Source organism: Sorex araneus, chromosome X (genome assembly GCF_027595985.1).
Source record: "Sorex araneus isolate mSorAra2 chromosome X, mSorAra2.pri, whole genome shotgun sequence".
Classification (NCBI taxonomy): Eukaryota; Metazoa; Chordata; class Mammalia; order Eulipotyphla; family Soricidae; genus Sorex; species Sorex araneus.
Genome location: NC_073313.1, coordinates 200,125,726 through 200,146,384, shown reverse-complemented (window position 1 = coordinate 200,146,384; position 20,659 = coordinate 200,125,726). Strand labels below are relative to the sequence as shown.

Below are 20,659 nucleotides of genomic sequence, written 5' to 3'. Positions count from 1 at the left end.
CCCAATATGGCAGCGTTGAGAAAGTCAAGCAAGGAGAGGCTGATAGTATCCCAGGGCCGAACTAGGTTGCCAAAACAAAGGAATAAAATGACTGTTTGCACTTTTTTTTTTATAGATGATTGCTTTATTTATTTATTTATTTTTGCTTTTTGGGTCACACCCAGCGATGCTCAGGGGTTACTCCTGGCTTTGCACTCAGGAATTACTCCTGGCGGTGCTTGGGGGACCACATGGGATGCCGGGGATCGAACCCGGGTCGGCCGCGTGCAAGGCAAACGCCCTACCCGCTGTGCTATCGCTCCGGCCCCGACTGTTTGCACTTTTAACGCACAATGACTGTTTGCACTTTTAACGCACATATGCTGGCATCGGAAGCATTCATCGAGGACCTGATGGTGCAAGCACAGAAGATCAAGTGCTATGTCATTGGATTGACCGAGATGAGAAGGCATTGTTCATATCACGCTGTTTTCGACACTGGAGAGAAACTGTTCCTCAGAATATGCGACAGTAGAGGCGTCAGTGTTGTTGGTGTTCTCATCAACACGAACTTGGCCATAAGCCCTGATTTGTTCAAATACATAACAAACCGAGTCAGATGCTTACTTTTGAATAGATGTGGCTCATTGCTGGCAGTTTCTATCTTCATCCTCTACGCATCAACACCCAACTATGACAAAGAAGAAATTGAGAACTTCTACATGGAGCTGGAGAAGTTCTATAAAGAAGACCACACCTTCTACAAGGTCATAGTCAGTGATTTTAATACCAAGATAAAAACCAAGAAGGTCACCCGAAGAACTCCACATTGGATCCCATGGTCTAGAATGAGACAGGGTGAGAGACTGTCTGAGTTCATCATGTCGACCAAGACCATCCATGGTAACTCACAGTTCCAGTAGGCCAAATCTAAACACTGGACATGGGAGTCTCCACAGTGAAATTGACCACATCATATTCAATCGACAGTTTTGCCTGACAGATGTCGCTGTTGTCCCAAAATTCTAAACTGGATCAGACCACCATCTCCTTCAAGCAAAATTTTACTTCATGGAGCGGGGAGAAAGGGCTGCAAAGATTAAGAAGAGAACTCCCAGAATGACCACCAACTGGGAGCTCTTTGGCACTATTGCAGCAATATGGGAAGATGCTACTGTTGAAAACATCGATGAAGAATACTATTGACTGGTTCAGCACCTCCATGATTGTGCGAGGAACGCTGAGTGTAAGAAAGCCAGAAAAGGATGCTTGTCTTTGAAAACTCTCGAGCTTATTCGACAACGTGGTTTGGCATGAGCCTCAGGCAATCACCAGCTAGTGTCCGAGCTCGAAAAGCTGTGCAGAGAAGCAATAAAGGAAGACCTCAAAGAGAGAAGAGCAGCAGTGTTGGCTAATCTGGCAGAAGCCAGGAAAAGTATTGGCAATGCCCACCCGTCCTTCACCAACTATAAGATCAAGATGACTGCCCTCCAATGTCCTGATGGATCTATCACATCTTTCAGAAGGGCAATGGAAAAGGTTATCCATGAATTCTACTCAAATCTCTTTGTTAGCCACATCCACCTGCCCACATACCAAATTCCAAAGGATGGATATGTCATTCCCAGCGTTCTCCCTTCCAAAATCTGACATGCCATTTCATCGGTAAAGAAACATACGGCACCCAGTCCAGACCAGGTCAGACCCAAACACCTGAAGAATCTGCCACCAGTACTCATCAATACACCGGCTCGGCTCTTCACATGCTACCTGTCTGAATGCACGGTTCCATACCAATGGAAAACCACCAGGACTGTCCTTTTGTAGAAGAAGGGAGACAGCCACAACATCGGCAACTATCGCTCAATCTTCCTGTTGTCTGTTGTCTCTAAGTTGTTCACTCGAGTCATCCTGAACAGGATTAGCAGAACACTAGGTGAAGCACAACCATGTGAGTAAGCCAGGTTCCAAAAAGGATTCAGCAGCATCAACCATATATACACAGTGAACAGGCTCATTGAGTTTTCATGAGAGTTCAAGATGCCACTCTGTCTAACATTCATTGATTTAAAGAAGGCCTTTGATTCTGTTGAGACTGAGGCCATCATCGAAGCCCTAGCCAAACAGGGCATTCAAACTCAGTACATCAGGATACTTTGTGAGCTGTATTACGGATTCACCACCGGGATCTCACCATTCTACAAGGAAGTCATCACTGACATTAAGACAGGGGTTTGGGGGCTGGAGTGATAGCACTGCTGGTAGGGCATTTGCCTTGCACACGGCTGGATGATTCCCAGCATCCCATATGGTTCCCTGAGCACCGCCAGAAGTAATTTCTGAGTGCAAAGCCAGAAGTAACCCCTGTGCATTGCTGGGTGTGACTCAAAAAGAAAAGAGAGAGGGGGGGGGGGTTCGGCAGGGTGACACCAATTCACTGAAACTCTTCAGTGCCACCCTTGAGAATGTCATGTGATGACTGACTGAAATGGGAGAGAATGGGAGTGAATAAAGACAGTCAGCAACTACATTACCTTCGCTTTGCTGATGACATCGTTTTCATAACACCAAATATCAGCCAAGCAGCATGAATGCTGGCCGACTTGGAACATGAGTGTGGAAGGGTCTGACTGCAGCTGAATCTCATGAAGACAATGTTCATGAGAAACAGACTAGTTCCTGACATTCCATTTGCTCTCAATGGAACAAACATCTCTGAATGCAGCAGTTATGTGTACTTGGGTCGAGAACTCAACATGACGAATGACCTGGCTACCTGAGCCACGCAGGAGGAAGAGAGCAATGCCTTCAAGAGTGTTGAAGAAGTGGTTAAGAGGATGAAGACCCTCCGGCTCTGGGCACATCTTTTCGACTCCACCATTCTTCCTGCACAAACATACACCTCAGAGACCTGGGCCTATGAAAACAGAATAAGAATGCTATTTGGGTCACCCAAAGAGGAATCGAAAGAGCTATGCTTGAAGTTTCACGTTTCACTCAAGTGAGAGAAGGAATCTAGAGTTCCTACCTATGTCAACAACTGAGAATCAGGGATGCTGTCTTGTCTGCCAAGGCACCGAAAATCAGATGGGCCGGACACGTAATGCGATTTGGAGACAACCAGTGGACTAGAGCTTTTTCTGACTGGATTCCACCGGACATCAAAAGAATGCATGGCCACCCACCTACAAGATGGTCGGACTTCTTTGTCAAGACCTTGTATGAACGGTCTGAGGCTCTTTGTGTTCCTGGAGTGAGCAGATGCCATTGAGCTACACTAGCACGAGACAAGGACAAATGGAGATGTTACTGGTGCCCACTCGTGCAAATCCATGAGCAATGGGATTACAAGAGATACAAGTTATTGAGAATGCAAGCAAATATCTGCTGTTCTCAAATTTTACAGAATGAAATTTATTTTGTTATTTATGTTTGGTTTGGAGGCCACACCTGGCAAGGCTCAGGGGTTACTCTTGGCTCTGCAGTCAGGAGTCAGTCCTGTTTCTCCAGGGACTATATGGTATGCCAGAGATTGAATCCTGGTGGGTCACATGCAATGTACTACATCTCTGTACCTTACCCACTGAATTATATATCAGGTCCCTGAAACTTTTATTTTAATGGTGATAGTAGAAAACCATTGATGCCTTTTCAAAAATATTGTATTAGTACCTGTGACTATTACTGACTTTACAGTCATAATGAATAAGTTTTTTGTACTATTAGGCATTCATTTTTCTTAATACAGTATCTGGTATTTGGAAGAAGAAGGAGCAATTACTTATATATTTAAGTGAATTAATTTAAAAATTACTCCATGAAACCTGAATTTAAAGCCTGATCTTCTTGTTCTCATTTGCAAAGTAATACAAATGTTCACCACCTGATTCTATTTTTTTAAACAGGATATCATTATTTCTTGGAGGGTTTTTTAGATGCACTACTATGTGGAAATAGTTCAGATGCAGGGTAAGTCAATATGTTTGTTATATTTGTATGAGTATATACACATGTATGTTTTTAATGTTTTTATAGAAACATATAAATAAAAACAAACTAATTTTATTCATACCAATTATTTATAATTGAGATTTTATAAGGTAAGGGATTATTTAAAGGTTGAATAGCCTTTTATATTTTGTAATTCAAGATACAATACTTCAATGCTATTTCTTTACTTTGTTGTGTATATGTGTTAAAGGTTAACACCAGAGGCTCACTAACAGAGAAAATAAACTAGAGATGTTAAAATGATAATTATCAATAGAAAATAGTTTAAATTAATATTAGGAATGTTGTGTAATATTTTAATGATTACTTCAAGTGACCACTAAAATTATATTAAGCAAAAAATTTGGAATTACATTACTTATTTTTCGTGTTGTAAGTCTTTAAAATAGTAACTTCAGCTGTCTAGACAATATTAAAAGTATAATATGTTGCTAAAATAAAAATAATAGCTAAATGTCCTTTAATACTTTCTTTTGCCCCACTTACAGTCAATGCCCAGAAGGATATATATGTGTAAAAGCTGGTAGAAATCCCAATTATGGTTACACAAGTTTTGATACCTTCAGCTGGGCATTTTTGTCCCTGTTTAGACTGATGACTCAGGACTTCTGGGAGAATCTTTACCAACTGGTAAGAGCTGAAGAGAAACATACTGCATTTTAAATAAAACTATATATTTCAAACCAACCTACTTTTGAAATCCATAGCAGAGAATAGTGAAAAGAACAGAACTTGAAATCAGGAAATTGGAGTTCTTCTAATGTATTGATTATACCTCAATAAGCATTTTGGTATTGAGATAGCAATTTTCTCACATTTCTGCTCAAACTAAAAAGTATTTGATGTGTTTTCTCAAACACAAATAATCCCAGACCAAAGGGTCATTTTTCCTTTGCCCTATCTACTACTTCAAGTTTTATCTTAGAGGGCTGATGATAAAAATGAAGAAACAGTTGTAAAAATATAACTGTGGTGTCTTCTTCAACCTTTATCAAAGGCTCAATTCTTTGATGGAGGTCCCCACTCTGTTTCATTGACTCCATTTTATTCTTGGTGAATCCAAGAGTTACTTCCTATTAATCAGATTTTGAATTATGAGTTATGAGAATGGGATGAGGATGACACTAACGGGAAAATTATTGACAAAGGACAGGATCTGTTCAATATAAATATTATTTGTACCAGACTCCTGTATGGTACATAATAAATTAGAAGTTGCAACCATCTGTTAGTAAAACAAAAGAGTAATTCTGATTTTTTTGTTTCTAGACATTACGTGCAGCTGGTAAAACATACATGATATTTTTTGTGCTGGTGATTTTCCTGGGATCATTCTATCTTATAAACTTGATCCTGGCGGTAGTAGCCATGGCCTATGAGGAACAAAACCAGGCTACCTTAGAAGAGGCAGAACAGAAAGAAGCTGAATTTCAGCAGATGCTTGAGCAGCTTAAAAAGCAACAGGAGGCAGCCCAGGTAAATACACTCAGTTAAACATGTCCTGCCTCATGGTATAATGCTTTTTCATTATTTTGTTTAAAAAACATTGAAAAGTGAGAGGCAGAAATTTTATACCAACTTAAGTGGCAATATAAGAAACTTTTCTATATATGTTTTGTTCATTAGTCAACCCAATTAGTTACCCTCTTCTGTTGATAATACTGGCTATAATAGAACTCTTTCGTGTTAGTCTTATCATGGCAAGAGTCAACATGAAAGGGAAAGTGTGAGTTCTGAGTCTTCTTAAGTAGGAGACTTCTACTGAATGAGAGTGTGGGTCCTAGAAGAAAGTTTTAAGAAATCATATTGTAGAAAAATATGTAATATTTATTCTATTAAAATGTATTTTTCTGAATAGTAGAGGTTTTATTTCTTTTTTTAGAAGTCTTCTTTCTTTTACCAAAAATGTGTTGCATTCCCCAAATGTATGAGGAAGTGATCAAATAATGTGTTCTTTGAAAAAGGGGTTTTCAACAGACTTGAAAGTGACCAATTGCTCATGAGAGTGACCAATCTTACAGAGATCAGATAACAATAGCTTGTTCTTATAGTAAAGTATCAGTAGTTTCAGTTCAATAAATTATAAAATGCTTTTCTGTCACTTCCATCTTCGTTCCTCTTGTTAAAAATACAATTATATTGTATTTCCTTAAAAATTTAGTTTGGAATAACAATTTATTTGCAAGAGTCCCTGTATTGAAGGTGCTCTTAAAATAATACAAGTCAGAAAGTACCAATTTCATACCAATACAAGCTTGATCAAAAAGCATTGTTTTTATTCCATGCCCACGTGGTCAGCAAGAACAAGTGGTAAGTCGAAGAAGGTGGGGACGTTTTTTGGAAAAGCAAGTGTCTTGCCTTGCTTAGTAGAAAATGTTGATCCTTGCTTCTCCGATCTACTGGAAAGTTTCTGTAGATGAATGAAGAAGGGATTTTATCACCTTCCATAAAATTGATTGATAGAATTGTGAAAATATTTGACAGCCCAATTTCATTAATGAAAGGGAGGACCTTATATCTTAATTCAATTTCCAGTTGGGCTTGTCCTCATCTGTTTTCCTTCTCAGATTCATTTTCTTTTTCAGAGAAAAGAAGAAGAACCTAATGAAGTGTCAGTTTTTAGAGTTAATAAAATCTATTAAAAAGTAATATGAATTTATATTCTTGTTGATATCTGATTGATTTTTAATGCATTTTCTGTAAAACATCACACAAATTAGTACAGAGAAAACCAAATTGACTTTGAAACCTTTATTCCATGGAAAGAGAAAAAAATCCCTCTTATACTTGGTAGAGCTATTTCTATGTAAGCTCAGCTTGAATTGACTAAATTGACTTTTGAATGCCATACAAATACTTGAACAATTTATTTGAAGGATTGTCTTCTCTAGTGCCAGGTTAAAATGATTTCTCCTCAATGTAGCAAACAGCTGTTACTGCCTCTGAGCATTCTAGAGAGCCCAGTGCAGCAGGCGGCCTCTCTGACAGCTCATCGGAAGCCTCGAAGTTGAGCTCTAAGAGTGCCAAGGAAAGAAGAAACCGGAGAAAGAAAAGGAAACAGAAGGAGCAGTCTGGTGGAGAAGAGAAAGATGAGGATGAGTTCCACAAATCTGAATCTGAAGACAGCATCAGGAGGAAAGGATTTCGTTTCTCTATCGAAGGGAATAGATTAACGTATGAAAAGAGGTACTCCTCTCCACACCAGGTATGGCACTGCTGAGTTTGATGATAAACGGATGAAAATTAAAACATCAGCCAGAAAAAAAGTAGTTTGGCAAATTGTTATTCACTTCTTTTTTTTCTCTTTGAGTCACACCTGGCAATGCACAGGGGTTACTCCTGGCTCTGCACTCAGGAATTACTCCTGGCAGTGCTCAGGGGAACATATGGGATGCTGGGAATCGAACCCGGGTCGGATGCGTTGCAAGGCAAATGCCCTACCTGCTATGCTATTGCTCCAGCCCCTGTTATTCACTTCATTGGCTGCTTCTTCTATTGTCTTAACCCTTCTTTATGTAGTTGTGAGAAAACTTTATTCTATGAATATGTAAGTCTATATCTCAGTGTAGATAAAATAACTCTGGATTGAAAGTCAAGAGAACTGGATTTCCATCCTATTTTCTGTTGGTACTTATTTCTAACAAATGCCACTTAATATTTCTGATTCTTAGCTTTTTAATGAAAAATAAAAGTAATTATGAGGATACTGATCAGTTAAAAAATGACTATGAGGCTAATGATCAGTAAAAGCATTAAAATGTTTTAATGCTTTGTTTCTCCAGATTCGTTATTTTTCCCAAAATTTATTTTAATAAAGTAATTCATTTACAAAGTTATTCATAGTTGGGTTTTAGACATGAAATGTTCCATCGCTGATCCCATCACAGTGTCCATTTCCTTCTATCAGTGTTCACAGGTTTCCTGTCCTCCCGCCATCCCAGACAACCATCTTCACAGGCACCTTTTAAAGCTTGTATGTTCAAGTTTGGATCTCATGATTTTGGTGTTGTTGACTCTGTGGTTTGAAAATTTAGCTCTATCTTTTCTTAACAACATGGATGTACCTTAATCCTTGTGTCTGTTGCTTCTCTTCTCTTCTCCCTCCACCCACCACCCTCCACTCACTATCCTTCCTTCTCTTCCCTATACTTTGAGATCAGGGGTCATCTAGGCATTCCCCCATTTGAACCATTGCATTTCCTAATCAAGTTACTCCAACTACAACTTATAAGGATATAATCCTGTATTTATCTTTCTCATTTCACTCACCATATCTTCCAGTACTATGTATGTTGCAGCAAATTGTGTGGTTTCATCATTTATTATAGTTGCATACTATTCCATTGTGTGTGTATACCACATCTTTATAACCCACTGATCTGTTATTGGACATCTAGGTTGTTCCCAATCTTAGCTGTTGTACTGAGTGCTTCAATGAATAATGGTGTACATACATTCTTTTGAATGAGTCTTTTCCTGTCCCACAAATAGGCACCCGAAAGTGGAATACTTGGGTTATATGGGAGCTCAATTTTAAGTCTTGAGACCCTCCATACAGTTTTCTGTAATGACTGAACCAGACAACATTCCTACCAACAGTGAATGAGAGCTCCTTTTCCACCACATCTCTAGCAATACAGTGTTGCCATTATTTTTTTATATATTCCATCCTCAATGGTGTAAGATGGCATCACACTGTTGTTTTGATTTAAATTTTCCTAAAAATAATAAATTTTGGTGAGCAATTTTTCAAATGTTTTATGGGCATGTGGACCATCCATTGGTCTTCTTCAGAAATGTCCCTGTTCATTTCCTCTCCCAATTCTTTTGGCTTTTTTGAGTCACACCTGCAATGCTCAGGGGTTAGTCCTGGCTCTGCTCTAAGGAATTGCTCTTGGCATTGCTCAGGTGACCATATGGGATGCCAGGGATCAGACCCAGGTTGGTCATGTGCAAGACGAACGCCCTCCCCTCTATACTATTGCTCCAACTCCACCTCCATTTTTTAATGAGATTTTTGGATAATTTTTGTTTCTGATCTTTGTGAGCACTTTATATATCCTGGGTATCAACTCTTTATCTGATGTGCTGACTGCAAATATTTTCTCCCAATCAGTTAGCTATCTTCTAATTTTAGCCTGTGTTTCTTTTGCCAGCTAGAAACTCTTTTATTTGGTGTAGTCACATTTATTTTTAACTCTGTCACAGTTGCAGTAGCATTGTTATCACTGAAGACACCTTTGAGGTCCAGATCTTGAAGCGTTCTGTCCTTATTTTCCTCAATATATTTTACAAATCCTGATCTCATCTCAGGGTCTTTGGTCTACTTTGAGTTGACTTTTGTAAGTTGTGAGTCCCCAGATTCCTTATAAATTGCATGAATACTCATCAAGTGACATATTATCAAAAGTTCATTACTCTAAATCTCAGAAGTTCTAACTTTAAGTTCCAAGAATATTATCCCTTAAGGATGAAAGAGTAATGATTATTTAAGGGAATTTTCCAACATGGACTATAAACAATATCTGAAAAATGTTAGCCTTCCTTGGAAGGAAAGAGCAATAAATATAAATGTGGTTATTTTTGGATCTTTTTTCCAATGCTTATAGACTGTTTAGAAAATCTGTATTAATATACAAAATACATTACTTTTGAGCATTCGTGAAAAATGGAGGCTCAGGGTTTTGTTTTATAAGTATCTTTAAATTGACCTCTCTCCATCCATTCATTTTTCTCGTGGACAAGAAGCCACTTAATCTGAATGCTTGTCGAAAGAGTATGTTAACCAAAAGAAATGAGTCTCCTTTTTTTTAATGAATGTTGAAAACTTGCAAAATAAAAGCAGTGTTAATGGTTATGTTAAAATAATTTTTTTATTTCAAATTTTTAGTCTTTGTTGAGCATCCGTGGCTCCCTATTTTCTCCAAGGCGAAATAGCAGAACAAGCCTTTTCAGTTTTAGAGGGCGTGCAAAAGATGTGGGATCAGAGAATGACTTTGCTGATGATGAGCACAGCACCTTTGAAGATAATGAGAGCCGGCGAGACTCCTTGTTTGTGCCCCGACGACACGGAGAGCGACGCAACAGTAATCTAAGTCAGACCAGTAGGTCCTCCCGGATGCTGGCAGTGTTTCCAGCCAATGGGAAGATGCACAGCACTGTGGATTGCAATGGTGTGGTTTCCTTGGTTGGTGGACCTTCAGTTCCTACATCGCCTGTTGGACAGCTTCTGCCAGAGGTGATAATAGATAAGCCAGCTACTGATGACAATGTAAGGAAGTTTTAAATAGCTCAGGCATGGCTGGCCTATTACTGCTGCACCAGCCAGTGTTTCTACAGAATGGAACCCCTTGAGAATGATTCTTGGTTGGTTAAGCTGTGAATGCAACTGCATCTTGTAATACCTTTAACAGACAAACCAACTAAACCTTATAGCCTCAATACTTTTGCATAAACATTAATGCATTTAGTTGTTCGACCTGCTAAGTATATATTAGACACAATACTAAATTTTTGTCTCCAGTTGGAGGATTTTCTATAGTGCTCACTTTGGCAGCACATATACTAAAATTGGAGGATTTGCTATATACCCATGTTGAACTTAAATAGTGGGATGTTTAAAGCCCTGGCATAAAAGTAAATGAATGACTCAAATGTTTAAGTGTAAAGGGTATATAATAAATCTTTCTAACAGATTCTTCAACATAGCTCTGCTTTAGTTTAGATGTCCGAGAACACTGTGCCTAAATAGATATCTTCATTATTAAAATTTCTACTACTCATATTTGTCTTAATAAGAAAAATGCTGATATAGGTCTTCTCAAAGTAAACTAAATGAAGAAAAACATATTATTAATACAGGCAGAGAAATTGTCTGTATACAAAGGTATGTTATGTGTTTGCAAATACATACATGGGAGAGGAATTTCTAAACACATGCTGCCTCTTACTAGACTGTTAACTCACTTGGAAATATATCAGCATGATGAGGCATGACATCAGGATAGATGACTTATTGCTTTGATACCCTGGATGAAACTGTTGTCCATGTAGCATGTGTGTTTTTTGTTTTTCGTTTTTTTAACATTACAATTGTGTTGTCAATGACCATCTATGTGTTGTGTCCAGAAAATGAGATGGCAGCTACAGGTGTTGTGATCATTCAAATTTCTTTCAAAATTAATGGCTACCTTCTCATAATAAAATGTCCTAATATTTATCTAAATTTTCAAGTTATTTCTGAATGACTAGTAAAAAGTGAATAAGGATAGCTATTAAATATGTCTTGCGATGTATTAGAGACAAATAATATTTGCACCATGTCTCATAAAATTTTAAATTAGAGGGCTGAAAATTTTTACATTTTTCCTGGGATGTGGTCAGTGGTAAAGCACATGCCTTACATGTGAAGGACTTAGGTTCCATCCCTGACACCACACAAAAAAAAAAAGTCAGTTTTTGCTCTATGATTAAATGGTTAACAGTTTTTACATTCCAGGTTAATGATACAATAAGTCAGAAATATCTGCCATCACCAATTAAATATGAAGGTGCATGATGCATGTATTTCATGAAAATCATTATCACATTTGCTTGTTTGCTGACCATATTGCTCAGATTAATCATTTAATATGTAAGCATTTTATTTACAGGGAACCACCACTGAAACTGAAATGAGAAAGAGAAGATCAAGTTCTTTCCATGTTTCTATGGACTTTCTAGAAGATCCTTCCCAAAGACAAAGAGCAATGAGCATAGCCAGCATTTTAACAAACACTGTAGAAGGTTTGTACAAAGTTCACTCTTTCACTCATTTCCACTGAGCTTATTGTATCTCATTTGACACAAATATTTCTAAGTGGGACATGGAAACAGCACTTCTGAAGAGAATGTGATATTATTATTGGTGACTTATCATGACCGAGGTTTTGTAAAAACTACTACAGGGATGTAGCTCAGTAGCAGAGCACATTGTGAGGTCCTGGATTGAGTCCCTAATACTGAGAAATAAAAATTGGTCTCAATTTAATGATTTTGGAATGTCATCCTTTGTGTGGAAATTCTTGCAAATGCAGAATTTCTTTTTGAGTTTCAAATATCAGCCATAGTGATCCTCTCTTCTTCTCCACTTAGTTTATGACTTCCAGAACTATTCTAGATACTTTCTTGATTTCAGTGTGGGGTTAGGTTATTTCCACACATACCAGATTGAAAAGATTATTGTTATTGATGTACATTGATTCCTACCTTATCCCTAATAGCCCAAGGATGACAGCATAGCCAGAAAACAGAATCAAGCATATGCACTCCTCCAGCCCTTTTCTTTCTAGGGCTTCTTTTAAAAATACTTTCTTTTTCCTATTATTTTAAGGGCAAGTGTGCAAGATTGATATAGGGCATTAGTGCATAAGAGGAGGAAACAATTCTTTGCTCTCCCACTTTGTGACTATTTCTGAAGAAATTATTTAGGAATTGGATGTATTCTGTGTATTTTAAAAAGATCTTGACTCTGACAAACACAAATATGTTGATTACTAACTAGAAAAAGTTCTAGTAGATCTGAAATTAGTGACATTATGTGTCTGTATAAAATGTATGATACGTTGTTGGTTCTTGTCTTATTTTGTTTTGTTATTAATTTAGAACTTGAAGAATCCAGGCAGAAATGCCCACCTTGTTGGTATAAATTTTCCAACATATTCTTAATATGGGACTGTTCACCATATTGGTTAAAAGTAAAACATATTGTCAACCTGGTTGTGATGGACCCATTTGTTGACCTAGCCATCACCATTTGTATTGTCCTAAATACTCTTTTCATGGCCATGGAGCACTATCCGATGACGGATCATTTCAATAATGTGCTTGCAGTAGGAAACTTGGTAAGCATATTGGAAGGTAAATGTGTTCAGTCTTCAAAATTTCCATTTGAAAACGCTTTACTTTTAATAAATTATAGATTTTGCCCCTCTATTCTTCTACCTATTAGCCTATGTAAGATGGGTCTGTGTCTAGTTGAATCTACTATCCTTTTTTTGCCAAAAAATAATAGCCTTTAAAGTTGAAGCACAAACTTAGAGAGTAATAGGCATAGATATACTAAAAAGCTAATATTGATGATGTTTATTAATTTTTCAAGATACATAAGCAGCTCAGAGTTTCAGGGCACACTTTTTGAGTTGATATTACCACAACTTCTCTACATACCAAAGGCTAAAATTAAATCGTAGAATTTTTTATCTTGCTTAGTCATCCTTATGCTAAGCTATAATTTAACAACTTAAAAATTTCTCCATCTTTTTTATTGCCAAGATCTAGGTAGTACATGAATTGTTTTATCTCTCTCTTCTATATCAAAGCTTCAAAATTCTGAAAACACCCAAAACATTTTGTATATTATATGATAAACAAGGTTATTTTTTGAGGTTTGCCATTCACTTTTAATACTCATCCATAAAAATAAAAATTAATATATCTGCCAGCTGACTCAGATTAAGAATACTAGCTTTTGTTTGCTAAAAGAGGTCTCTAAAGTAATATATGCATTTTCTATACTTGTTTTGAAACAATGTTTCATGGTAAAAAATATATATGTGAAACCTCTCACATGATAATAGTTACATTGTTAAAGCTCCATTATTTCCTCTATGGAATAAATTTCTTTTAAAATGTGCATAGCAAAGTGATAATTAGTGATGTGCATCTCATAATAACAGACACAAATGTATAACTGATTCATAAAAATCGAGGAAAACTTACAGGTATATAAAACCATTAGAAAGTTTTTGCCATAGTTCGGCTTCATGAAATCTCAAGAAATCAATCTAATAAAATGAACACTAAAGTAAAAGGAGATTTATACTTAAATCCTGGTTTTGTGATTCCATTTTCTAGTTTTAAGATTCCAGGATAATTATTACACTCACTTGAGTGAAATAGTTCACTCAATGAACTTATTTCTCGTTTGTAATTATTTTGTTATCTGCATTAACTCTTAATAGAAATTTTTATTAAAAAATAATGAAATATCATCTGAAATCTTTTCATCAACTGTAAATTACTATACAAATGTAAACTTGCAATAGTTCTTTCTGGGGGAAAGTCACATGAGTGACTTGTTCTGAGAACAAATATGTCATGTTGTCTTATTTATATTTGATGGAATTAGAATAATTTGTTTTGATCTTAGGTTTTCACTGGGATCTTTACAGCGGAAATGTTTCTGAAAATTATTGCCATGGATCCTTACTATTATTTCCAAGCAGGCTGGAATATCTTTGATGGTTTTATTGTGACACTTAGTCTGGTAGAACTTGGTCTTGCTGATGTGGAAGGATTATCAGTTCTTCGTTCATTCCGACTGGTAAACTAAAAAAAAAAACAAAAACAATCTTTCCAATGGCTATAGTTTTTTATAGTACTGTTATATATTTTTCCACTCATTTTTTTAATTTTATGTAACACTTGCTTTGCTAAAAATTGTCCCTAAAGGAAAAAAATCCTAGACATTCCCATTTAGAAAAACATTTATTCCAAAGTGTAATATATTAATTGGTTGCTGATTATTGCTTTTATAAGTGTCTACATTTAGTATTACAAAATTTATGAAAATGTTTTAAATTAGATATAAACATGTTTTTTCTTAGTGGTGTATGATGGGCATATGCATGTCGTACATGCAGAAGTACTTCCTAGTCTATGTCTAAATAATAAGGTCATTCCAAAATCAGAGAACAGAATCTAATAGTGTGCACATGTGGAATAATGTACCTACTATTTACATATATATTTTTTTCTAATTGGGAAAATAAGTATAAAGTAATGGGAAATATTCAAAGTTTTTTAGGGCAGGCACATATATGAGAATCCTGAAGAAACATTTTCTACAGGTGTAGCAGGGCTCAAAATGTTGCTTTCAGAATGATTGTCAAATCAACATCTTTTAGCAGAGATCATTGCAACCCAAAGTCAATATTGCAACTAAACCTGGGGTGTTTTTGAGCCCATCCTAAAACAAATTAAGGACAATTGGGTCCTAAGTAATTCACTCCAAAGGAAAGTATTTACAGGGCTAAAATATGACAGAATCATAATTATCCTGTTGTGGTTATGGGGATCTGGAGGGCCTTGCAGAAATTACCATGAGCCTAATAAGGTTTCAGGACAGAATGATGTTTCCACACTAGTCATCATTTCTGGGTAAACCTCAGCACTTGGGATTATTTTATAGATAATACTAATGTAAAATTCTGTTTTGTTTTCTAGCTTCGAGTTTTCAAGTTGGCAAAATCCTGGCCAACTTTAAATATGCTAATAAAGATCATTGGCAATTCAGTGGGGGCTCTGGGAAATTTAACCTTGGTGTTGGCCATCATTGTCTTCATTTTCGCTGTGGTCGGCATGCAGCTCTTTGGTAAAAGCTACAAAGACTGTGTCTGCAAGATCTCCAGTGATTGTAAGCTCCCACGATGGCACATGAATGACTTTTTCCACTCCTTCCTGATTGTGTTCCGTGTGCTGTGTGGAGAGTGGATAGAGACCATGTGGGACTGTATGGAGGTTGCTGGACAAGCCATGTGCCTTACTGTGTTCATGATGGTGATGGTGATTGGAAACCTGGTGGTATGTACTTATTAAAAAATGTATATGTTAGAAACTGATTAAAGCATTATAGAGTAGTGACCATGCTGTACCAAGAATAAAACAGCAAAACTGCAATTATGATAGTCAGTCGATCTGTAAACATGTTTATTGTATGAAAGTCAATAGAGTATCATATTTAAAATAGGCTTAAAAAGAATTGCTGGCAATATTTTACAAATTCAGAGTCATGGAAGGAAAAACAACTGATAGAGAGTTTAAACAAAGTTCAACTTTACTTGCAGCATATGACTGAATCGTGATGCCCTTAAGGCTTTGTAGTGAATTTGCCATGGCTTGGCCCTTTCATGGATATAGAATTTAATTTCTGCATGTCATATGACAGGTGCATTCACCAATATGAATTTGTTAATTTTCAGTAACTTTGAGTCAAAACGAGGTATAACTAATGATGTCTATGACTGCCCAATTGGAATAAGTGATCAAAATTTCTTTCTCTTGGGCTGGTAGATAGGTAGGTAGGTAGCACAGCAGGTAGGTCATTTGCCTTGCACACGGCCGATCTTCGTTCAATTCCCAACATCCCATGTGGTCCCCTGAGCACTGCCAGTGGTAACTTCTGAGTGCAGAGCCAGGAGTAACGACTGTGCATAGCCGTGTGTGACCCAAAAAGCAAAAAATGATAATAATAATAATAAATTTCTTTCTCTTAACTTCGGAACATAAGTGTTTGTTTATGTTGGAGAATGATATGCATTAATGCACCAATCTTATGAAAATATTGCGTGTCACTTAGAAATAGTTAGAATTAGTAGTGAAATATGCATGATATAATAGTATAAAAAAATAAGTACCAATGATGTGTTAAGTTCTAGTTATCAAATTGGATCATACATACTTGCTATTTTTAACTAGCATACAATTCAGCATCTGTGTTTATCAGAATAGAACTATAGAGTCTATAATTTAAAATTTTTAAATTTTTAAGTTTAGAACAGTATAGAATTCCTATCAAATATACTTCCTTATAATGTTGGAACCATTTACTTAGTTAATAATTATGTCTTCATATTTATACATGTGAGAATTTGAAACTGAACTTGCCATGGACCTATAGTGAAATGTAGCTACTGAGCCAGATCGCAAAATTAGATCATTCAACTTCTGATCAGAAAATATTATTTTTTTTTCCTTCTTACTAAGTTGTTAGCACTTAAGTATCCTACCAGAGAAATAAGTTATCTGAATAAGTTATCTGACTCTTCCTTTCTTGGGATGAAATTATAACTGTTTGTATTATTTTTAAGGTCCTGAACCTCTTCCTTGCCTTGCTTCTGAGCTCATTTAGTGCAGACAACCTTGCAGCCACTGATGATGATAATGAAATGAACAATCTCCAAATTGCGGTGGAGAGGATGCATAAAGGAATAGCATATGTGAAAAGAAAAATTTATGAATTTATTCAGCAATCCTTCGTTAGAAAACAAAAGATATTAGATGAAATTAAACCACTTGATGATCTAAACAATAAAAAAGACAGTTGCATGTCCAATCATACAACAGAAATTGGGAAGGATCTTGACTACCTTAAAGATGTAAATGGAACCACAAGTGGAATAGGAACTGGCAGCAGTGTGGAAAAATACATCATCGATGAAAGTGACTACATGTCATTTATAAACAATCCTAGTCTTACTGTGACTGTACCAATTGCTGTCGGAGAGTCTGACTTTGAAAATTTGAACACTGAGGACTTCAGTAGTGAGTCAGATCTGGAAGAAAGTAAAGAGGTAAGATTTTACACATGTAGATAGGTAAAAATTTATTTGTATCACTGTATCACTGTCATTCTGTTATTCATTGATTTGCTCGAGTGGGTGCCAGTAACATCTTCATTTGATCTGTTGCATGTTAGTGTAGCCCAATGATGTCTGCTCACTCCAGGAACAGGAAGAGCATGTTGTTCTTACTGTTACTGTGTTTAGCATATCAAATATGTCACGGGTAGCTTGCCAGGATCTGCTGTGTGGGCGGGATATCCTTGGTAGCTTGCTAGGCTCTCCAAGAGGGACGGAGGCTTTTGGGGTAGTCTCTAATCATCCTTACGGGTCCTGATGGGCTCCAGGAAAAATTCTGTCGCTCTTTTCCTGGAGTTTTGTTTTATAGTCTCTGGATCTTGGCTGTTGATGAGATTACATGGCTTGGGGAGGGGATGTGGTGAATTTATGGGTGTGACTGCCAAGATACTGGAAAACTGGGGATCTGGATGGAGGAGGTCCAGTCCCAATCAGAGCAGGCTTGGAGATCTCAACCATGGGTCCTGCATACCTGGGTTCCTCTGGGTTCTGTGGGACTTCACTCATGCATGAGTTTAAGCCCGAGCATGTGGAAAGTGGCCTGGAGTGTGACAGCAGTTGGGTTGTGGAGGTCAGCTGCCAGGGCTGGGTCCCATGGGAGCAGGGAGGGCTCTCACCCACCACTCTCTGGGGCATCCCTGAAAACAGCGTGGCATGGAGTATGGTATCTAAGGTATCTAAGGTATTATATAAGTTATAGTATATTACGTATAAGGTATTAATATGGTATTATATAAGTTGTTTTTATAAGCATGCTTTTTCCATATGTGTATTTGCCATTATTCAAAATTTATTTCACTAAAGAATCAAATACTTAAACCTTGAGATAGTTAATAAATTAAAGAATAATACATGTGTGACTTTTTAGCCTTATTTTTTGATAGATATATTAGTTGACTTAAACAACTGAAATGTAATTTTCAAATTTTTCAACACTTAATCTGAAGTCTAAGATCAAGGTGTTAACAGGGTCAGTATCTCTTGTGAAAACTCTCTTATTGGATTGCGTATATCAACCTTCTCTCTGTGTCCCCCAGTGGCCTTTACTCAGGGTGGGAAGAAAAGGTTCTGGAACTACCCTTTTTTTAATAACACCAGCCCTGAGCTGGAGAGACCGTATAAAAGGTAAAAGTTCTTGCCTTGCACAGGATACCACATGGTTTCTCAGCACAGAATAAGGATAGGAGAGGGAGAAAAAAACCACCAGCTCTATATTTAATTAGGACACTACCCTTATCACTTCTTTTAACATTTATCATTACCTCATAATCCTTATTCTCAAATATTCAGATGAGTGTTTCAAACTATTAAAGTAAGGCAACATGTTCTGTAACAAATTACTCAGCAGTTTTAAGCCATCTTAAGAATCTTAGAGGTTTTAAGCACTAATTGCTGAAATGATAAATTTAAAATAACTATAGAACAAAGCACTTTCACTGTGTGTGTGTGTGTGTGTGTGTGTGTGTGTGGTCTCTGTGTATATCTCTTCATAGATTACCATTTTGTCCTGGATTCTGACACTTTTCTTCACTATTATTTCTTCTTGATCAGAAATAAATCCATATAAAATTGTTTATTCTCATTACTTCTTTAGTCTCATATTGTACTCTCTTAATCATAGTAAGGTGTAACTTACAAGGTGCTCTTATTTAGTAGAATCAAGCTAACAGAAGATCCTCTAAAATATTTTTTTATATTAAGAGTGATTTTATATTAGAAATATAACCTGTTGGGGCAGGAGAGATAATTCATTGGGTAAGGCACTTGCTTTGCATGTAGTTGAACTGGGTTCTATCCTCAGCATTCCCTAAGCATGACCAGCAGTGATCCCTGAGTACTAACTCAGGAGTAAGCCCTGAACATTGCTGGATGTTGCTCAAATTACCATGCCCCAAAACAAACAAAAGAGAAATATAACCTATAGCATACTAATGTCTGGGGCAATAGCACAGTGGGTAGGGCGTTTGCCTTGCACTCGGCCAACCCGAGTTCAATTCCTCTGTCCCTCTCCAGAGCCCGCAAGCTACCGAGAGTATCCCGCCCGCACGGCAGAACCTGGCAAGCTCCCCATGGCATATTCGATTTGCCAAAAACAGTAACAACAAGTCTCATAATGGAGATGTTACTGGTGCCTGCTCGAATAAATCAATGAACAACAGGAGGACAGTGCTACAGTGCTACATACTAATGTCATCATTTTGACTCTTTACTATATCTTTACTCATTGCATTCACTGATTTAGCACCTACCCTGCGCCAGTGAAATTACTGATACTAATAACTGCTTTAGAAAGATGATTTTATATGTCTATATATATATACACACATATAATTTTATTTTAGAAATATGTCTATCTTCTTTAAATACAAATTTTCATATAGAGATATGTTTTGTTATTTCAAAACACTCCCTGTCATGACCTCTATTAGACCTGTGCTATTTGAATATACTAGTGTTTCAGTTTCTGAATTTCAATGTGTTTTATCTAACAGGAATTATTTATGATTTTCAGGTATTAAATTGTATTAATGCCGTAGTTAAAATTGAAAGTATTCATAGTTCATTATCCATTATCTAAGCATTTGTTATAGCCATGTGGAGCTACAATTTTAATGTATATGGATCATTATCTGAGGCCAAATATTGGATTATATAATTCCATTATGATCGCTTACTGTGCAACTTTTCCTGACTTCACTTCCAACTATTAAAAATGGCGATAACATTACCTGCATGATATTTTTTACAGTATTTTTGAGGTACTATGTGGGAAATACTTAATACATTATCTACTTAAAATAACTATTTAATAAGTTCTACTATTTTTAATAGTAACATTCCCAGCATCATGTTCCCCAGGAAGGAAATACAGGGTGTATTTATATTCCTATTAATACAGTGTGTACTATATTCCTCCACCTTCATCCTAACTTAGGTGTTCGATGGCACTGTATTTTACAATTAATTGCATACAATTAATATACAGTAAATGTGAATAATGTGTTGAAGACTAATCTTCCAACTACATCTTGATGAAGAGATCATATGGGTTTTAGGGATATGTGGAAATTAATAAGTTAATGTTTGGCTAATTTAGCTCCTCTGAAACTGCTAAATCTCAGCACAGTGTGTTTTCCTTTGATAATATTTTGTTGTTGTGTTGAGAATTTTTAATAGATTTCATTTTAATTTTTAATATGCTTAGTGTATAC

The 20,659-nt window shown here is 36.6% G+C and overlaps 1 protein-coding gene across 6 annotated transcripts in view; it reads left to right on the top strand.

Moving 5' to 3' along the window:
- The window catches only part of SCN1A (sodium voltage-gated channel alpha subunit 1), a 167,890-nt gene that overhangs the window by 111,909 nt on the left and 35,322 nt on the right, over window positions 1–20,659 (top strand). For 4 of the 6 annotated variants that reach the window (XM_055119682.1, XM_055119681.1, XM_055119683.1 and 1 more), the window contains 10 exons: window positions 3,885–3,948; window positions 4,479–4,620; window positions 5,260–5,466; window positions 6,914–7,195; window positions 9,881–10,261; window positions 11,643–11,775; window positions 12,634–12,872; window positions 14,180–14,353; window positions 15,256–15,612; window positions 16,899–17,381. In XM_055119682.1, the coding sequence (XP_054975657.1) occupies window positions 3,885–3,948; window positions 4,479–4,620; window positions 5,260–5,466; window positions 6,914–7,195; window positions 9,881–10,261; window positions 11,643–11,775; window positions 12,634–12,872; window positions 14,180–14,353; window positions 15,256–15,612; window positions 16,899–17,381 (2,462 nt within the window). The remainder of the gene's footprint in view (window positions 1–3,884; window positions 3,949–4,478; window positions 4,621–5,259; window positions 5,467–6,913; window positions 7,196–9,880; window positions 10,262–11,642; window positions 11,776–12,633; window positions 12,873–14,179; window positions 14,354–15,255; window positions 15,613–16,898; window positions 17,382–20,659) is intronic. The other 2 variants (XM_055119685.1, XM_055119684.1) reach the window with 2 other exon arrangements.